Source organism: Periplaneta americana, chromosome 2 (genome assembly GCF_040183065.1).
Source record: "Periplaneta americana isolate PAMFEO1 chromosome 2, P.americana_PAMFEO1_priV1, whole genome shotgun sequence".
In the NCBI taxonomy this organism is placed as follows: Eukaryota; Metazoa; Arthropoda; class Insecta; order Blattodea; family Blattidae; genus Periplaneta; species Periplaneta americana.
In genome coordinates this window covers 178,499,469-178,521,281 of record NC_091118.1, presented here as the reverse complement: position 1 = coordinate 178,521,281, position 21,813 = coordinate 178,499,469, and the positions used below count along the sequence as shown (strand labels likewise).

At 35.4% G+C, this 21,813-nt stretch overlaps 1 protein-coding gene across 6 annotated transcripts in view; it reads right to left on the bottom strand.

Annotated features, from left to right (window-relative positions):
* LOC138694869 (proton-coupled amino acid transporter 1) overlaps positions 1-21,813 on the bottom strand; it is a 118,295-nt gene that overhangs the window by 38,622 nt on the left and 57,860 nt on the right. The window contains exons 1-2 of one of the 6 annotated variants that reach the window (XM_069819004.1): positions 12,356-12,502; positions 9,512-9,595 (exon numbers count right to left, since the gene is read on the bottom strand). The exons of 4 other annotated variants lie outside the window; for them this stretch is intronic. In XM_069819004.1, coding sequence (XP_069675105.1) covers positions 9,512-9,568 — 57 coding nt within the window. In that variant the 5' untranslated portion in view covers positions 9,569-9,595; positions 12,356-12,502. Of the gene's footprint in view, positions 1-2,650; positions 2,791-9,511; positions 9,596-12,355; positions 12,503-21,813 lie in introns of those variants that run through there. One more of the 6 variants, XM_069819003.1, reaches the window with a different exon arrangement.

Genomic DNA, 21,813 nt, shown 5'->3' with positions numbered 1-21,813 from the left:
AGAAGCGTGTGTTCACGGCGATGTTGTCGGACTGTTGACACTTCAAACTTAATTTTCTAATTAACCGTGCATTTAATCACAAAACGTAATATAGGTTTTCTATTCATTTCAGTGTACTCTATCGTCCCTTTCAATCTGAAAGGTTATTTCGCTTTCACCCCCCTGTATTAATATAAAAATCTGCAATTAAGGAATCACTACAATTTGGTATAAATAATAGCGCGTGGTAAATTATGGTAATGGAATTAATGGAGATCTAATGTTTTAATAAGATGCTTATTGTATTAATGAACGTAATGAAAATCTGGAAGTGTGTATATACGAATTTTAAGTTGTTATACCGCCAAATCTCCTTTATTTCGGCATAAAGATTTAGATATTAACCCCCTGTACTATATTTGTTACTTAAAATTGGTGAAACTTCGATATCACCCCACAATGCACACAGAAGATGAAACGTATTTAAATCATTGAAACCTTTTCACATTCCTGGGTCTCACGTCACTTAGCTATCCCCTCATGTAACTCATCTAACCCTTCATGAAGCGCAAATCAGACGTTTATTTATTTATTTTATTGGGTTATTTTACGACGCTGTATCAACATCTAAGTTATTTAGCGTCTGAATGAAATGAAAGTGATAATCAGACGTTTATTTATTTATTTATTTTATTGGGTTATTTTACGACGCTGTATCAACATCTAAGTTATTTAGCGTCTGAATGAAATGAAAGTGATAATGCCGGTCCAGCACCGAAAGTTACGCAGAATTTGCTCGTATTGGGTTGAGGGGAAAACCCCGGAAAAAACCCGACCAGGATTCGAACCCGGGCCACCTGGTTTCGCGGCCAGACGCGCTGACCGTTACTCCACAGGTGTGGACCAAATCAGACGTCAGTCAGTGTGGTGTGGGAAGATATCGAATATTGGCTCTTAAAATTTAATTTTTAAGCATTAACCTATTTTAAATAATCAACAAACGAGGCACAAGTCAGAAGTGACTAGTACATTTTTGGACTTTCTATACCTGTAAGATGTCAAATTGTCAACTGTACATAATTGTTAGGCATTTACCGTTTGAAGATATAATATAAAATCATAACGTAACGTTCTTTTCTCGTTAGTTAACTACTTTATATAAACATCCACTACGTAAAGTTAAAAAAGTACATCACAATTGAATACCACAGGGGAAAAACATGACAAGTCACGTTTTACTGTTTTTACAGGAGAGCAAGTCGAAAGTTTCGAAACCCATTATATTGTGTTGTTTTTGGTTTATCATTCTTCAAATTTCTTTGGGCCTATAAGATTCTTATTCTCTATAGTTAAAACTACACAAATCTACACTGTCCGAGCTATTAAATTACATCTAAAACATAAAATCGATAATTTTGGACTTATTAAGTTTTTCCCCTGTGGTCTTTAACATCTTCCAAAGTCTTTGTCTGTGGGGATGTTTCATTGTCAGTAATGCTATATTCCATTCCCAGGTCTTAAATACGAATTTGTAACGTTCTTTTGTATAATGTATGTATATATATATACACACATACAATGTCGAAGTTTAAATACTGCAAGTTAATGCTTTATCGGTAATGACAAGCACAAAGATTTCTTCTTAGATAACTGAAGATAGTGTCATATAGCTTATTTCTGTAATAAAGCAGTTAATATTCATTCACAATTTTTTAGAATGTAACACAAATTCAAAGAGATTCAATTTGCATGCTTCACGTATTTAAAGTGGTACCACGTTCAAAATATGCTAGATATTTATAATTTACCTATTTGTATGTCTTTATTTCTTTCAATAATATTTTAATGTATATTTAGTCTCTGTCGCGAACCTTCCTTTACCATCACTGTCCGATCTTCCAACTAATAAGTTAAAGTGTACAAACCCAGGCAATACTTGGGCCTTTCCTTTCCTTTTTTTTTTTTTCTCTCTTTTTTTTTGCGCTAAAGAAGAATATTTTTCCTGAACCAAAAATAGTAGGCCTACTATAAATTTGTGAATAATAGAAAGAGTACTTTTCTAAAAGACGAATATTTCTCCCGGACCAAAAATACAACAACTGAAGTAAACATTAGTGTTTTACCGTGAACCAAAATAATAAAAATGGAGTATTTTCCCATCACTATAATTAGCAGCCTGTACACTTGCGAAGTTTATGGTGCAGGTTATTTCAGAGCAAAAATGATATATGTTAAGTTTCTTTCTTTAGTCGCGTGAAGATGTCAAAGCGTAACAGTCTCTATTCTATTCTTTTTTTTAATTCATAGTAGTATTTATGTAGTGTGCGTTGCATTTCTTAACGTTTGATTGATAACGGGATGTTTTCTTTTATTTTTTATACATTCTATACTTCATATATTTTTTCACTGAAATAATATCTACAAATCATAAAAGATAGCCTACTGAAATTATGAAGAACGGAAAGGAATTAAAAAATTGGAGCAAAACAAGAAACTAAATACAGCAAAAAGTAAACAAAGGACAATTATCTAATCCCAATTTTAATGCCATTAAGAGTTGTTCACAGTAAGTTACGTCTTTCCTCTTGTTTTGACAGTAAAACGATTAAAGAATTATAATTTTATCGCTGAAATGAGATAAAGTTTATATTATGAAATGATTCCTGGATACCTCTTCATAGTCGGGAGGAAGTACGGCGGCCGTGATCCCTGCAGGTTGTTGGTAGTGCGCCATGACTTATCTGTTCGACCACCACCCACCAACTGACAGGTACGAGCAGTCAAAGAGCTACACACCTCTACTGCCCTTATCAGTGACTCATTCGACCTATCAATTTCGTTCGGAAGATTTGTCTCGAAACCGATTCCACACGCATTGCGTACATAATGTGTTTGCATTAATACATATTTTCATTAAGATAAAACTTTAAAGTTTCTTCTTATTAAATAAAAGAGAAAGAAAACAGTATACTTCGTGAAAGATCAAGGAATTGGTATTTAATATCTCCCAAATTATATTGCGTATCGGCAATATGTTTTTAATTAAGAGAATCTCAAATAAAAACATGTTTAAATATTAAACTAAGGTACCAGTACAAAAAAGTCCACCGCTGTGGAGTAACAGCGCGTCTAACCGTGAAATGAGCGGGCCCGGGTTCAAATCCCAGTTGGGACAAGTTACCTGGTTGGGGTTTTTTCCTGGATTTTTCCTCAACTAATTGAAGCAGGATTTATTTTTATTTATTTGTTTTATTTTATTTAACTAGCTAGCTAGTGAGTACAAATTAAATTTATAAAACAAAAATGTTTCTAGCCACTACCGTAAGAGCCAGGTTCGTGTACGGTGTGGTCTTAGTCAATAATATAACATAACATTTACAAGAACAGTTTATTAAATATAGTAAGTAACTTAATTCAAACCAATATATCACAAGAGCAAGAATAAAGAAGAAAGAGAAAGAGAAAAATACACATTTACTATATATTGACAATCCGACAGAAGCCAGTGATATTCAATAAAAACATGAATATAGTCGACAGAAATAAAAGGTAAAAAACATACATTTGTTAATATTATATATCATGGATAATTTTACAAATTTCTTTTTTAAAAGCTTCAATTTTAAAATATTTCCAATTTGGAAAATGGTTTGTAATTTTATTATAAAGTCTTGGGCCGAAACTAGCACCATGTAAATTGATAGGTAACTTTCGGGCTTGGACCCCGGGCTCATTTCGTCAACATTAATTCACATATCATCATCATTACCATCATCATCATCACCATAATCATCATCATCCATACCACAGGCCGGGTTAAGCTCAAGATGCGGCGTGTTGTACTTGTACAATGCCATTCAAAGACATCTGACCTACGATTTTATGATCATATAAGCGAACTTTCTAAGGACGGGATAAGCACAGTCTAGTATATACAGTCACGAAGCTCAATACGTATTAAATATGCATCCATAGATAAACACTAGGATCGCTAATATCGCCTCATTACAGACAATGCGAAATAGTACCGGCACAGTCTATTGTTCCTAGCACCCTCACAACTCAAGCTTCGTGACTGTATATACTAGACTGTGGGATAAATCAGAACCAAAGATATAAAAAAATTCACAAACTCTGAAAGAGTTCAGCTAGTTCTCAATAGGTGGCACTATTATTGGAGCGGTTAAAAAGTGTCAGGGAACAGAATTATGTAGATTAAGCATAAATTATTCTCATAATTGGCAATATCAGCGGTTTCCAGCTAAACCCAGTGTTGTTTTATAATCAGTAAAGTGGGATGAAAAACTGAATTTTATAAGGCGGGTATATTTATCTACGATTGGCAACAGTGACTATTATCTTCGCCATCTATTCCTATAAATAATAACTAAAGAATCCACACTTACACCAACAAATTATCGATCACTATCAATTAGTAGGATTAGATATCTTTGAACGTGTACAAGAACACGGCCGTTCGGCTACCCAATCATTCACAGAATAGGAGTGGTCTTGTATTTTCCGAGTTTTTCCAACAGGAAGGCAAGTGTCAGATAATCTATGGCGTATTCTCGGCGTCATCTCGCCAAATACCAACTAAAAGAATCCATATGGTGAAGAATGGGTAGAACGAAGAAAAAAATTCTCTCCGGCACCGGGACCCGAACCCGGGTCTTCAGCTCTACGTGCTGATGCTTTATCCACTAAGCCGATGCCGGATTGAATCCTTCTCAGTTTAAGTTCTACCTCTCTGTTCCCCTTTGATGGCCTACACTCATGTACTGTGTCACAGAATATGTGACAGTGGCACAATGTCCAACACTATGTACAGAGATGCACTTAAGACTAAGCGGGAATCGAACCCACGCCCGAGCGCAGCTCTGGATCAGCAAGCAAACGTTCCTGTCGACCGAGTTACGACAGTGGTTAATACTAGAATTAAATATATGTATCAAAAGAGAGCAAAAACGTATTATTTTACTCTGAATATGACACTTCATGTAATTAGTTCGAAATATAAAATGCTAAATTGCTAAACTCTGTTAATCTTTTTGTATACAGGTAATTCCAGGTTAAGAAAAAAACACTGGTTTTATGGTCCTTGTCTAGTACACTGTAGAAACTCTGTGGTAGTTAGGAATTTCCATGACAACTGGTCACTATTGATGGAATAGCCTCATATGCCCAATGCTTTTTTCTTAACCTGGAATCTATAATATATTATACAGTAATTATATTCCAGTTTCATCATTGCCTGCTAGACATTCAAAGTATGGGCAATCATCAGAAAAAAAAAATGGCACAGCAAATATTTTAAATTTTTCTCGACGAAACAGGATGTTGACGCGGCACTTATCTAGGTAATAAATAACAAAAGAGGTCTATATCTTGTCGATAAGTTCACAACCGCAAAGCGCGTATGAATTTATCCGAAGGAAATGAAAGTCTCGCGTGATTTTTCTAAGACTATTTATTTTGGCGAACAGAATAATAAACAAAATAAATATAACAGCGCATACAATTATTATATAAGATATTTGATTTGCTTATATTGTATCGTATTTCTATTTGCTGTCATTGTCTACGGAATTCATGAACAAAGAACAAATAGTAATATGCGTTACAAGAGCGGTATGTTGAAGTTTTCATGTTCGAGGAAAAGTTTGACAAAGCGAAACATAGTTGAGCTTTTTTAATTTCCGAGAACATGAAAACAAACATACCGCTCGTGTATCGTACATTATTTTGTGCGGAGATCGTTTATTACATACCTGAAAGAGGCATTTCTAATTAGTTGCAATGAAATCTCCATCTTGGTTTCTGTCCAATGACGGCAAATTTGAAAAACAAAAATATCTATCTTCAACATTGTTGCTTTAAAATGTTTTCTGTGTTTACTATACTCCAGCAGGCCATGATATACGTCTGTCTTCCCCCCCCCCCATCTATGATGAGTCTGGAATCTTGTTGATTTTTTCGCGGCTTCCTTAATGTTACTTGCATCACGAATGCAGTAACTTTAGTGAATTTGTTGAGTTTACTTAATTTTTGCAAATATTTAAAAACAATAATTAACAGTGCAATTTAGGTGAAATTGCAGTGGTAAGTTTCCAATTTATAATTATTACTATGTTGAACGTCTCTAAAAATAATATGTTAAAAGCCTAAAGCAGTAAAATCAATATGTCACTTAAGCGGTAAGAAGAGGGAAATTGTTGTGTGTGTTAGGTTGGGAATACTGAATGTGGAATTTTAGACTTTCCGCGGATTGGTTTTGTGCGGAAATCAAGCAAATATGCACTATCTCGCACAAAATATTATTTGGAAACATGACAATAGCCATCTAGTGCTAACTATTCTAACTAGGCCTACACATGAATGACAGAAACAACGAGGTAATGGAAATATTTATTTTACCATAAACACAATGAAATTTAAAAATAAGGAAATTCAATTAAAGGTACAATAACGGAAATGGAATTCCGTAAAGCGAGTTTATTGGGTTTATTTGATATTAAGGAAATCGATTATTTCTGAGTTTATTAGGAATTATTGATTAGATTATGCTGTTCCTTATTGATAGGCAACGTACAAATTTTCATTGACTTCTAAATACTTAACGTAGCTTACCAAGCAGGAAAGAACTGCGAATGATCAGGGACAAGACAAAAGTGACAATAAAAAGTTCACATTTGAACACATGAAAGTAATTATTATAACTATATTCCTAAGTAATATAAAATCGGCAATAATTCTATGACAGATGGCTCTGATTTGTTGAAATTCAGCAGATTCTTACACTTCACTGGTGAATTGCTGTAAATAAACGAAATAGTGACAATATCCTAAAGGTGCATCTACACGGTTCACCTTTTCTTTCAACTTTACACATTCAAGCAATGCATGCAAGATTGAACGAAACGCACTCAATTGTGCATGCCTTTTTCTTCTAAAAATGAGAACGTATGCAGCAATTGAAAGCTACCCATCGCCGGTGGGTATCTTGTGCGTTATTTCGTTCAACAGGAGCATGTAGCGAACAGCTGATTGTTCTAGGAGGCCGCTTGTTTTGATTGGTGACTGTGGACCTTTTAAGCTGAAAATGGCGACAAGTACGATTAGCTTTATTGAAGGTTATAGAAAAATATGAGTGCTTACGGAATGTGCAATCACAATTTGAGGATCAAGTATACCTAAGTATTGGATTGATATTTAATATTAAGTACCTAATTAACATAATATATACCGGTATGTAATGAAGATGACGTTCAACACGGCGCACCATGTAGACACGAAATCTGCATGCATCTTAATTGAACGTGCGTTTTCAACATGATTCTTTCAATATTCCCCCCAAATTTAATGCGTACACGCATGGAAAACTGAACCAGCTTAACACTTTCAGAATTATCATAATAGCGCACTTTATTATTGTTACGCCAGATGTCTCAAGATTTTTTCGCTACACAGCGCGATTTCGTTCACTTCGACTGAAATTCATCTACTCTCCATATGAAAACTAGCAAATTTGTCAAGACCTTGAAATCTAGTTGGCAATGGTTATCCAGATTTATCAGAAGAGATTATTATGTACTAATTAAGTCGAATACGAATTTAATTAATCTGTATTTAATATTCGTGCCAAGTCCTTGTCCCAGAAGATACTAATATGCGTTAATTCAAACTGAATATGAGTACTACGCAATGAAGGTTTTAAATTCGAAACTTAAATCGTTGCCGACAGTTCCGTTATTTTATATCACAGTATTTTCATACAATCAAGGACGTCGTTTTATAAAAAAAAAAAATACGACAACCAACCGACAAAAATTAAAGAGTCAAAGTTTCTTAACGATTATACAGTTCAGCACATTCTGACATCCGTTTTGATGACGTAGGGTTGTCTAGAAGAGAATAAAGAACATTGCATTATATACAATTTTAAAAGATATAGTGATTCTGAACAGACGCTTCGTAGTTTTTGTAACAAATAGCGTCATAAAACAAACCACCAATCTCGGCAGTGTCAATATCCTGCTAACCCATTTTAAATTATGTCACATAATGATAATAGTAAGCAAAAACAAATAAAGCGAGTACTGACTTCAATATATCTTGTTAATTAGTCATGTCAGACATATTTATGTTTGTTATAAACTAATGTACAGTACTTGTCTCTTTAAAGAAAAAATAATAATAGTAATATACTACTACTACTACTACTTCTTCTTCTTCTTCTTCTTCTTCTTCTTCTTCTTCTCCTTCAGACGTTACAATATTATCTGATTATTTTGAATTTTCTTTGCACCAACACTAGACTAGTTCACATGGTAGCCCTCCCTGCCGTGTGTGATCACCACGAGACGTTACAGGACAAGTACAAGATGAAAGAGTAATGGAACGCAGAGTATGATGACGCAGAATATCTGCATGGAAATATCATATGTACTTCGGTACATTAAAATAATATATAGGACAAGTACAAGACAACGGACGAACACCCAATCCCATGGCGTGGAGATAAATCTCCATCCAAGCCGGGAAACGAACTAAGAACCCGCTTGTATTTCCATCCATACTGGGAATCGAACCAAGCAAACATTCTCATGCGGGCAAATAAAGTTATTTTTTTCTTCCACCATGTTAATAATGTCAAAACAGCTGCTTACACAAATATTGGCCACTCGAGCGCAATTACAAGGACCGTGAAGAAAGTAAATTTCTGTGGCGCCGTTTACAGAAAGAAAACATAATTTCATGGAAAGATTAATTGAAAGAGATACAGCTATTGCTGAGCTATTTTTCAACATATTAGTCAAGGAATTGAGACATTTGTCATACCTTTTTTTTTTGTAGATTATTTTACGACGCTTTATCAACATCTAGGTTATTTAGCGTCTGAATGAGATGAAGGTGATAATGCCGGTGAAATGAATCCGGGGTCCAACACCGAAAGTTACCCAGCATTTGCTCATACATTTGTCATACCGTGGGATCAACGTTTGTAGAAGTTTGTCGCCTGGGATCGGAACCAGTGTGTGACAGCCGTCTGTACCTCTCTGCTGATCTCACAGTATGACAAATTTCTCAAATCCTGTGAGGAATATGTTGAAAAATAGCTCAACAATTGCTGTATCTGTTTCAATAAATCTTTCCTTGAAATTGTGTTTTCATCCTGTAAACAGCTCCAGGAAAACTTACTTTCTGCACGTCTCTTAATTGCGCTCGAGTGGCCAAAATTTGTATAAGCACTTGTTTTGACATTATTAACATGGTGGAAGAAAAAAATCAAATTTTTTAACTGCATTCATGAGAATGTTTGCTTATTAGTTCAAACGCGCACGCTCTATTCACTGAGTCATAGCAGCGTACAAAACATATTACTGTACAGTACTTCAAACTGAATATCACATCACATAAAACACACAATATTGGAACTCACGTAAAGCTAGAGGACATACTCGTACAAATAGACAATATATTATAAAACACATAAAGACGAACACATAAGTAAAATAAAAACATAACTTACTCCATGAGCTAAAGCCACATGCTTATTGAGACTCCCATAACCTCTGCCTGTAGCCATTGTTGCAGATACTATCGACACTATAGGCTACATATAGAAAAGAAATAAAGAAATAGATAAAATTGCAGTAACATGAAAGTGCAACATATATCTACGTACATATAGCTATTTATCGTTAATCAGCAAACAATATCAAGAAGTAACAACATTGAACATATTACAAAAAGTGCAAGAAAAGACAAATCTACAGTATTAAATGAAGGATTTTAATTTCTGTATACGAAATAAAATAAGTAAATCATGTTACCAAAATCAATCTACAATGTACGTAGAGAAATTGTCTTAAGATAATTTAAAAAACACTATATATAAAATAAATAATCACACAAAAACGTACCTTTAAACTAGTGTTTCCAAAAGTGGGTATTTCTGATTTTCAGAGGGTAGTGACTTTTAAGGGGGCAGTAGGAGGCGTTTAGATTTCTATGCATATTACAGAAACAATTTTACGTTAATTGGGTAACAAAACATTTAACAAAACGGTCTTGAATTTGTTTTAAAATGAAATTTCTATAATTTTGAATAGTGTGTTCAGTTATTTTTGCTTATAAATATTCAATATAAGCTAATATGTTTTAACGTGTGTTTGATTCATGAGAATTACAAGTTAAAACAAGAAAAATAGTTATTTTGTGATCATGTTCCTTTCTTTAACGGGGATATGTAGTCCGTCTGGAAGCATATCATTTATTTACGCGAGAATGTGAGAGTAGGGCAGGCATTGACTAGAAGTGTGGATTAATTTGGGTCTTCTGAAAGGTGTTGCAATTATATTTATTCTTGTACTGGTTTTATTATTATTATTATTATTAGGCCTATTATTATTATTATTATTACTATTATTATTATTATTATTATTATTATTATTATTATGGCTAATACAGAGTGACTCAGGAGGAATAATAAATATTTCGATAGAGTAGTAGTACGGACTATTATGAATAAAAACGGACTATTATGAATAAAAAAGTTCATACTGGTATGTATGCGTTAAATTTTCAATGGGTGTGGAGGTATAGATTTTTTTAAATTACACATAACAAACGTTACAAGTAGCAAGAAGGAGAGAAAAATTACTTAATGATTATATTTATTGCTTATTTACATGGTACGAATATATTTCAATAGTTCAATGCACTTTCCGCTCTGTAGAGATCAGTAAGCTTTATTCTTCTGAGGTCGCCTTGTTCTTTTATGAGAGCAGCATTGCATAATGCGAGCGACCAATTCGTCCCTTGCGTTTACTTTATTTTTGTATACTACGTCTTTCATTCATTCCCACAGACAAACATTGACAGGAGTAAGATCTGGGGATCTTGGTGGTCAATGCGACTGATCCATCATTCGGAGAATGTGAGATTTAGATGATGTGTCACCTGACGGGTAGTACAGAGGCTCCGTCATGCTGGAAAAACATGCTCATACTTGTAGGCAAAGACACTACAAACAGCTGTTTCTCTACACTCATTATGAACAGTGCTATCCTCAGACGATTTTTTACTTGGTCATTTAACGACGCTGTATCAACTACGAGGTTATTTAGCCTCGGAAAGACCCAACCAGGTAATCAGCCCAAGTGGGAATCGAACCCACGCCCGAGCGCAATTCCGGATCAGCAACCAAGCGCCTCAACCGACTGAGCTACGCCGGTGGTCTCTTCAGACGATCTCAGAAGAGCAACACGTACGTAATTCGTAGTATAATTTGTAAAGACACGCGTAACATTCAAACAGCTGTATCTCCACACCCAGTGAAAATTTGACACATATTTATATGAACTTTTTTACTCAGAATAGTCCATATTTTTACTCCATAAAAAATACTATTTCTCCTGAATAATCCTCTATCTTGAAATAGCTCTATTTTCCTTTATAATGTAATACACTTAAGGGTATATGTACGTGAACGACCACAAATATTATCAGAAAATGCAGGCTCTAAATTTCTAAAATTTTATAAGAAAATGAACTCACAATTTAACAAAAATTACAAGCTACCACAACAAGACTTATTAGAACTTAAATATCTGATAAAAGTATAAAAAAGGTTACTAATAATATTTTTCAAACCAGTTTTATCAAAATATGAAAAAAAAAGTTCTCCAGTTACATCATTTGGTAATCATAACATTGTTATGGTCTATCTGACATCTTTAATATTTTTCCTGCATGTAATAAACACTTATTTCTGAAAAGTAGACTACTCTCAGACATGTACAGTTGTTTATTTTAATACAATTAATTTTTTATTTGTTCTATATAAAATATATTAAAATTTACAATAATGTTTTATGACCTAATTTTTCTATTTTCAAAGAAATGGGCATTGTTGTATAGTCTACCTTTTGCATAAATGTATATTAAATCAGTGTACAAAATGTCATAATTCTATCTCTAATGGTTGTGGAGTTATGAAATAATGTGTGAAAATTTTCAACTTAAAGTAAAAAGTGAATTCTAAAAAATATGATTAGTAACTTTTTTATACTTTTATCAGATATTTAAGTTCTAATAAGTCTTGTTGTGGTACCTTGTAATTTTTGTCCAATTTTGAGTTCATTTCCTTACAAAATTTTAGAAATTTAGAGCATGCATTTTCTGATAATATTTGCGGTCGTTCACGTAATGTACCCTTAAAACAACTTTGCATCATGCAACTTAGAACACTGAAAACATTGAATTGTTTTGTCTGTTTTTGTGTGATATTATAACTTAATTAAATTTTGCACAAAATCATGAGTTTGTTAATAATTTTTCAATAGTAGTAATTCAAACTTGCTAAACATACCTGAAGCAACTTGTAGGAAACGGCCAATATGCTTCAATCTTACACACACAAAATTTAAATCAGTTACAAGTAGACGAGAAGTAAATGTTGCAGCTTTTCATATTACGAAGTAAATCATGTTAACACGATTTTATCTATGAATATATATAGCTAACAGAGTACCGCAGGGGGCGTTAGAATCCCTTCCACTAGAATTTCCCCTCAACATTATCAATTCTGCAGTTGGTCAGCAGTGTGAGTGTCCGTCGAGAGTCATGTGTCAGACATCAGGGGTCATGGTGGATCACCCAGCTGAGGTCAACTCTCGGCAAACTCTTGACTGTTAACATTGTTGGCAGAGTGATAAGAAAACGTTTCTTTTTCAAACCCAAACGAACGGCTCTTTCACATATTTCACGTGACACGGCGATGTCTTAATAGCAGATCAAGGATCGGTGAACGTCCACTTCTATACATTTCCTCTTTTTTTCGACTTTTAAGACCCGACCTTGTTCCACTGTGTTACTTCGGAAGACATGTGAATGTACAAGAAGACATCAATCATTTTTATTTAATTTATTACTAATTCACCCCTGTATAGTTGGCAAGTGTCTGTGATTACACAATTTGTTAAAATTACCCCTTCCAAAACGATATGAATTTTAAAATAACTTCTTAATATAGTGATAACATCCACGCTGCAGCTGAGAATATGTGTGGATAATTATGGTCAGGCATCAGTACAAAAATAAAATTATAAGCTAATCACGCATAAAATTAATATATGGTGTTAAAATGAGTCACATATCGTGTTCGACCTCTACTAAAGTTGAAAATTTCTTCCTCATGTTATCTTATAGCTATTTACAGACTTTACTGTTCACTCACTCAAGATTCCCTAGTTAACAATTTCAAGAAACAAGGTAATGTACGAGTATGTTAGGACCTATTCACGATGAAAACCTTAACATCAACGCGAGAACATAAACCTATGAAATAATATACTCGTATATTCACCAGTGGCGAAGCTAAGGTGTAAATACAGTAAAACCTCTCCTTACGGACACCTAAAAATACGGACACTCCTCATATACGGACAGATTTTTATGTCCCAACTGAAATAATATAGAAATAATGATAAATTTAACTCTCGTTTACGGACACTCTCAGACACGGACACGGACAGCTGTTTCACAATCCTAAAGTTTGCTTTACCTCCTGACTGCGGACAGAACTTGGATTTCAAGACCTAATGTGTTACAAAAATGGAAAATTTAGTTTTGAGAACTGTACAGAAATTCCTTAACATGAAAGAAGACAATAAGGGTCTCGTAGGCTACCACTAGCCTAGCTGGCTACCCCTTGTTAGCTGGAAGTGGCTGGATAAACAAAGTCATAAAATTTAACCTGTCTGATGGGTCCAAGGTTTCTGCTATCGTGAAATGTATTCGACACATGATAGGGTTAATAGGACTATTCTCTTCACTTCAATCAGTTGTACTATTTCGAGAGAAATGGCACCTGAACGTAAAGGTCAATTTGAAAACTGTAAATTACATTACTGCATAATTGTAGACCTAGAATGAAATGGCATGGCACAGTACTGTATTTTCCTTTTTCGGTCTTATCTACTGTAGTTCGAAGTTGCAAAGAATTTACTGTAGTACTGCAGACTGTATTTAGAATTAAACTACAGTAATACATTTCATTTAAAGCGTGAAGGGATACATAATGCGTATTATAAATTTACTGTTAGATTGGGGAACCTCCCTCCCAATAAAGGACACCTCCCAGACGCGAACAGATTGTTACGTCCCTTCGATGTCCGTAAATGAGAGGTTTTACTGTACTGGGTAGGCTGAAAAAATCTGCTTACCTTATATCTTTTTAAATGCAGCAGATGTTTCTCGGCTTTTCTATCGAAATATTTTCCGCGACACAGATCCCACAAGCAGATGATGACCACTCATTTTCACCCCCAAACAGAATACAGATATAACAATATAACTTATTTTTCTCAGAACACTCTGTCAGCCAAGGATATTTCTCATAGCACGAAATTTATATTTTTTCTTCTTCCATCCGCTATTTTAATATGTAAATATATTGTCGATCTTACATCTTTGTAAGCACATTTTCTTTCATACGCCCACCTAAAACAGTTTCTCTTTCAATTCTACAAATAAGTGATAATGATCTCAATGTTATCTCAGTATGAGCCATTTTACATAAAATTAGTATACAATACACACGCATGCACTTTTGATTAAACTAACGCTCAACAACACAGCCCATTCACAGAACATCAATATAGCGCGACGTATTATTCTGACGGTAGGCTACAAGGCTAGCCTCGTTTAGCACGCAGCTGTAGCGAATCGATATCCCCTGTATCGTTTCGCTACAGCTCCGTCCTAAGCCGGTCCTTCCTCAAGCTTAAGAGTCAAGATCGTACCCATGCCTTTAAAGCAGCGGTGACCAAACCGGATGTCGTGATTACATCGTGTAATCACAGACATTCAAACGGGTACGAGGAGTTTCCTGTACACTGCTGTGTTTTTCATTCACGTACTGAAGGCAAGCAGTGGCGGTATCATGTCCTCTACAAACTCTTTCTCTACAAGCAGTAAGAGGTGGTTTCGTAAAGAATGAGAAGGAGAACTCTTTTGTTGTTCTGGCCGACAAAATGTAATATGTTTACTTTGCTCAACGGTTCAATTAGGAGTATATAGAAACATTAATTGCCACGCTGAATAATAATAATAATAATATATTATTATTATTATTATTATTATTATTATTATTATTATTATTATTATTATTATTATTATTATTACTGACCATTACATGTTTCTATAATTCTTCTCTACGTGCATGAATATTGATATTTTTAGATCTTCTCCTTAGAAGAATAAAATTATTAGGTTTTATCTCAATTTTAATCTTCTTAATCTTTAGATGATGGTAACTATTTATTAGTCATTCATTTAATAATAATATTATAGGAAAACTGTTTCAATATTATGTACCAAGGAACTGTTAAACGCCAGGAATTGACATGTCTTAAATCATAGCCAGCAAAAGAAAGATGATATAAATAAATGTAAGGAAGTCAGCTATCTAATGCGGTTTGAAATATTTCGTGACCTAAAGCATTTTAATAGAACAGAACTTCTCAAAAGAGTAATGATTAAAATAGCTTAAATAACTTGTCCACAAGAAGTTCTTAAGTTTTAAAAAAGTACGAATATTTCGACCAGGTATCGAGAGAAGAATTTAAAAAATTTTATATATTCAAGAGGAAGGTTAAAAAAAAGAAGCAAGAAAAATCGTATATTATTCACTGGGTCTTGATGACAGCAGTGACATTACTGATACAGCAAAGCATGAGATTTTTATCCGCGGAATTGATCAAGATGTTAGTACAGGAACTTTTCGAGTTTTGGTCACCGCTGCTTTAGAGGCTTGTGGTCACAAGCCTCTCCACGCACTGAACTCTCGGATCCTGGAATGACGGCCAACAGTGTAGAAGGATCGGCGTTAAAGTATGTGTTACGATACATCGTTATTACGAACTTATACTGTTACTAGATATAATAACTTAAACTTATTGGGTAGGCTAATCCTCAAAAGCCTCTTAAGAGCTTCGCCACTGATATTCACTTATGCTAACGTTGAAACAAAACAACTGAAGAGTGTGGCAAATAAAAATGGATGATTCTACGATGAATGACGTTGTAGCAGAGCAAACAAACTGTATTGGCTTCCCTTGGTTTAACGAGGGATAGACCCGGGACGGCTTTGGCCCTTTGTGCTTCCTATATTTGCGATGATTCTTCGTCCCGCAAGTGACCTGGGTGGCATTCGTGAATCCGACGCTGACAGGTAGGCTATCCTGCCTCATCTCCTGATAGAGCCAGGTCCCGCTTAGTGAACGAGTAGCCTGATAAGTCCCAGAGACCCGGAGTCCCAAGCCCTTCCTCTCATCGTCGGCTGACAGGTGGGCCATCCCGTCACAGCCCTTGATAGAACCAAGTCACGTTCACACATGAGTAGCCTAATAAATCCCAGAGATCCGGAGTCTCAAGACTTCACACCAGCCTATTTTTACTATTGCAGACGACAGATGAAATGAGGGGAGGTGGAGAGTGTCGTTGGAATTATAGAGAGAAACGGGAATATCCCGAGAAAAACCTCTCTGCAACGTCTTTGTCCACCACAAATTCCATCATGACCTGGCCAGGAATCGAACCTGAGTCGCCTGGATAGAAGATCAGCGCGCTAACACTTGAGCTACAGACACCGGCAAAACTGTACAGTAGAACCTCTATTATCCGTAGTAATGAAGGGGATGGACTGAACGGTTGACCGAAAAAATCGGATAATCCGTACCGTGAAGGATTTTATAATTTCCTCCGTGGTCTTCTATTTAACTCGCTAAGTAGTGGATCAGAAGTTCACTAGTTTAAGTCTGGTTGTCAACGACGGGTTTTTAAGGAGCAAGGAAGCCCTTTTTAATTCCTCTCTCTGGAAAGAATAAAAATAAATAAGTTCTCATGTTGTAGATTTACATACTTCTTTACATTTTATTCTTGTTTTTTTTTTATTAAATCGCGTAGTTGTAACTCCAATCTCGTATTCTGATGCGAGATGAGCCACAGTTTCTCCTTCTCAAACCATTCAATTATTTAAATTTCTTTTTCGATTCTTAGCACAAGTTTTCTGTTAACACTCGTGGAAGACATTTTATATACAAGTTATATTATAAAACGGCAATTCTAACAGTAGACAATGCTGTGTAATGGTAAAGGCTTGTAATAACACTTCTAGCAAAAACATATGTAGAACCTACTAATATGTTGTACAAAACAGTACTTCATGTAAGTTATTTATTTCTGAAGAAAAAAGCGCGAGAAATAGAGTCGGATAATCCGCCAATCGATTAATAGGGTGACGGATAATAGGGGTTCTACTGTATTAGATTGTGTGTACGATAGTTTTTTTTTCTAGACTCACGTCAACGCGAACATGAAAGCTTGGAATTCTCAACGTTAGCGTCTAACATTATTAGACCCCTAATGTTTATCTAAGTAATTGTGAATGGATCCACAAAATAACCTGACAGCAAGCTTCTGTGTTCGCGTTGCGTTTACTTTTCATTATGAATGGGCCCCAACTTTTCCGATCACGAGTAGGGGTGGACACTATTCTAAATGCATGAATAATTCCTTGGGTATAACCAGGAATCAATGCTGGTGCCATTTTGACTTACAAGTCACCAATTGGCCTCTTTTGTAGTTTGAGCTGTGATGCATCTGGCTTATCTTCGTTAAAGACACGTAGAAAGATGAAATAAGCTCCACTACTGTGGAGCAACGGTTAACATGTCCGACCGTAAAACGAGCGAGTCTGGTTCAAATCTTAGTTGGGATAAGTTATATGGTTGAGGTTTTTTTTCCGAGGTTTTGCCTCAACCAATTTAAGCAGAATTGCTGGGCAAGTTTCGGCGTTGAACCTCGGACTCATTTCGCTATCATAATTACACTTCCCCTATTTCATTATTAGGCCTATCTCTGTTTCTTTCCTATATTTCGGACTTGCTGCGATGTAGAATCGGCTATCGGCCGCCACCCTTGGACCTCATGGTATATGGTTGATGGAAGTGATATGTACCATGGGCTCATATTGCTCGTGAGACCTAGGGTGATGCCGACGCGGGAACATAAAGGAATTCTGTATCTGTAGGGTAGTTTGAAGGCTGCCCGCAGGGGAATCTGTAGTACGTCATTCCATTCCGGTTAATACAATAAACCAATGGAGAGCGCCCACGGTGCATAGCGCTACCACCAACAACGAATGACCACATATCTACTAAAAAAGCAAGCCTGAAACCTACGAAAGGAACGAAGACGATCATGAAAGAGGGGGAAGTGTAATTATGTTGAGGAAAAAGCTCGCAAAAAAACCTCAACCAGATAACTTGCCCCAACCAGGATTTCAGCCCGAGCTCGCTCGTTTCATGGTCAGACGTGCTAACCGTTACTCCACAGCGGTGGACTTGATGAAGGGATATACAGGGTCGCTTTCCCCAAACACTTCCTTACATTTAATTACATTCCATTTACATTTGACTAGACATTCCTTTATAGATTTTGTTCAAAATGGAGGCCTGTTTCTCGATACACAATATGTTCTTATTAGCAGTTATTGCACAAAACAACAATAAGACATGACATAGGAAAAACAGTTAACGCACGAACGTGGTTGTCAATCCACCACTTATTACACCAGCTAACTATTCGTTTAAATTCAAGTTATGACATCTGTATATGTGTACAAGTATGAAACCTAAGAATGAATATTGGGGAAAGGGACTTTTGACCTACCTAGTGTCAATTAGACCCACTGTCAGTGGTAAGGTTAGATAGGATTTGATGAGGGGATACATTAGTAACAAGTAGGCTCACTTTTAGCGACAAGGTTTGGTGAGGGGTTATATTATTGACAAGTGATTGTTGCAAAAAAATTACACAAGTGAATGTTACGTCCATTATTCCTTTGATATAATATTTTCGTTTCTCAAAGTAGTCGATTTCAACGATATTCCCTGGACCACATCATTTCTCCTTCATTTTGCTGTGATAAAGCGTTATTCATTTTCTTTTGGTGCACTAAAAATTTCTCGTTATACTCCATGAATCTTGCACTTGACTAGTGCAGTGAATTCTTAAAAAATACAGTCATGCATTTTACTAACAACATTTCGATTCTCTTTTGTTTGACATGGCTCGGTACGGCCCGGTGACTAATGGTGAGTGTAGTCGGCGCTGCTGTACTGTCTGAATTATCCACTTGTTCCGAATTCTTATAAAAAATCCTCATTTCTCTTCCGTAGGATTGTGAAAATACGAGTATATGCCTGCGGTACATAAATATTAACACTGGCATCATTAATTTGTCTACCAATTTCCTATTTACAGTTGTAAAAAATAACTTGTAATTAAATTCCACAGCTTTGTTTGTGATATCCGTCAAAATCTCTATAACTGGAGGTCAAAACAACTGACAGTCACAACACGACGTAAAAAATAGTTGAAGAATGAACGAGTGGGATATAAGAATGGAAATTTCTGTTCGTTATACAATCAACAAATTCTTCTGATATATGTGGAATGTATATGATAGCAGCACATGTTCGTTTGTTGGCGAATGGCTGTCAAGATAGTCTAAAATGTCCTTGTAACTTATTATGCTCCCAAACAACAACAATTTAGAACGTTTAGTAGTGTGTAATTGGAATGATAATTAAATTTATTCACATCATAGTTTATAGAGATTAGTCTTTAGAAATCTATAAAATAAATCTTTCTGGTAACTGGCCGTAATAGAATTAATTAGCCTCCTTTATAAGCCCAAGAAAGCTCTTATTTGAAGCAACAAAATATCGGTGACAGTTCTACAGATACGTATTATTCAGTAAGTCACGATTTCTTTAAGAATGCTAAGCTAGGATTTGTATAGTCTACTTATTGCACTACATTTAAATTCTTCTTAGAGCTATTTTAACTTGCCTTTTATTTGCTTATTCTCTTTTTTCAAAACCGTTTATTCCTCTCTTAAAGGTCCCACACATGCAAAGGCTTATCGGAGACTTATCGGAGGGATGTCTGAATTGAATGATTGTCCATACATGCACAAATTTACCTCTTATACTTATAGTTCTCCAGTAAGTCGTAACAATCGTTGAGATCAATTATTTCCTGTGGTGAAATGCAATCATTCGCTGAACTATGGAGACATGCCTCCGAGCCGAAAGTTTTAATACTTTTTGGCCATACACAAGGGGATTTACCTGTGGATTTAGGTAAGTCTTTGCGTGTATGAGGTCCTTTAGCACACTGGTTCTCTTCGTTTTCATATTTTCCTCTATGCAGTTCCTTCTTCTTTCCCCTTACAATATTTTTTACTTCTTTTTTCCTCTCTCCTTCCTCATATCTTCCCTTCCCTTCTCCTTTCTTTTCCTCTTATATTCTCTCTTTCTCCTTTCCTTTGTCATTTTATTCACATCTTTTTTTTCAATTTTCCTATGCAATTATTTATCCTTTTCCCTTCTTCCCCTAATCTATTTCACTTTTCTTCTCCCCTCTCCTTCCTCATTTTCCCTTCCATTACTCCTCCTTATCGTCCTCATCATTATAGTTTTTCCTTTTCTTCATCATTTCTTACTTTTCCGTTTTCATCTTCCCTTTCCTTTTTCATTTTACGATTTTGATTGCCATAACTGTTTGTTATATGTAATGCTGGGATTGTATAAAATGCTTTGATTTACTGCAACAAAATAATTAATATCTAAAGAATTGAAGATTTAAAAAAAAAAAAAAAAGAAAAAAAGAAAAGAAAGAAACAAACAGCCATAGTCCAAAAGCATAAATTTTCAGAAGAGACATGGGTGTTGTTGAAACTTCAAGTATGAAATTCATCATGCCATTTCTTAAGGTGTTGTAGAAACTTGGGAAAACTGAAATAAATTTATAACTTAAATTGCCTCATACAAATACATGTGTAAAGTAGGTAACTGTGGACAATGGTTGTTTTAAGAAAAATACTCTGTTGTGGCTGAAGTGTGCCTCTCCTTTAATTTTTTTCTTTATTATATCCTGGTTCTTCTCCTTTCGTTGCTTACATTTATTCCATGGGGTTACTTCCAGCACCTAATACAACAATAAACGCGCCAAAGTGACTTTTGGCGCGTACGTAAGAAGCAGTACTGCCAATCTACTACAGTTCAAAATTGTATAGATAAATGTTTCAAGATGGTATGAATGGGTTATTTGTAAATGCTACCATGGTCCTGGCTGGACAATGACTGTTTTCACAAAAAAAAAGTCTTTGGACTATGGTTGTTTTATGAATACCACTGAAAATTTTCACTCCTATAACATAGTCTATAGCAGCGTTTCTCAAACTATGGTCCACGGAACACCTGTGGTCCTCGAGATTTGCCCTTGTGGTCCTTCAAAAAGGGCAGAAGAAGAAATAAAATTCAAACGTATTGCGTATCACACTATAATTGAAAATCTCTGAGTTTGAAAATGACACATGTCAATTGCCTTTCACTTTTTCTCCCAGTACCTACTGACATTTTATTAAATTTATTAAGTCCACACCTGTGGAGTAACGGTCAGCGCGTCTGGCCGCGAAACCAGGTGGCCCGGGTTCGATTCCAGGTCGGGGCAAGTTACCTGGTTGAGGTTTTTTCCAGGGTTTTCCCTCAACCCAAGATGAGCAAATGCTGGGTAACTTTCGGTGCTGGACCCCGGACTCATTTCACCGGCATTATCACCTTCATCTCATTCAGACGCTAAATAACCTAAGCTGTTGATAAAGCGTCGTAAAATAACCTACTAAAATAAAAATAAATTTATTACCCTACTCGTCTACCGATTTCCCACTCTACTCTCAGCAACAAAAGAGGGATT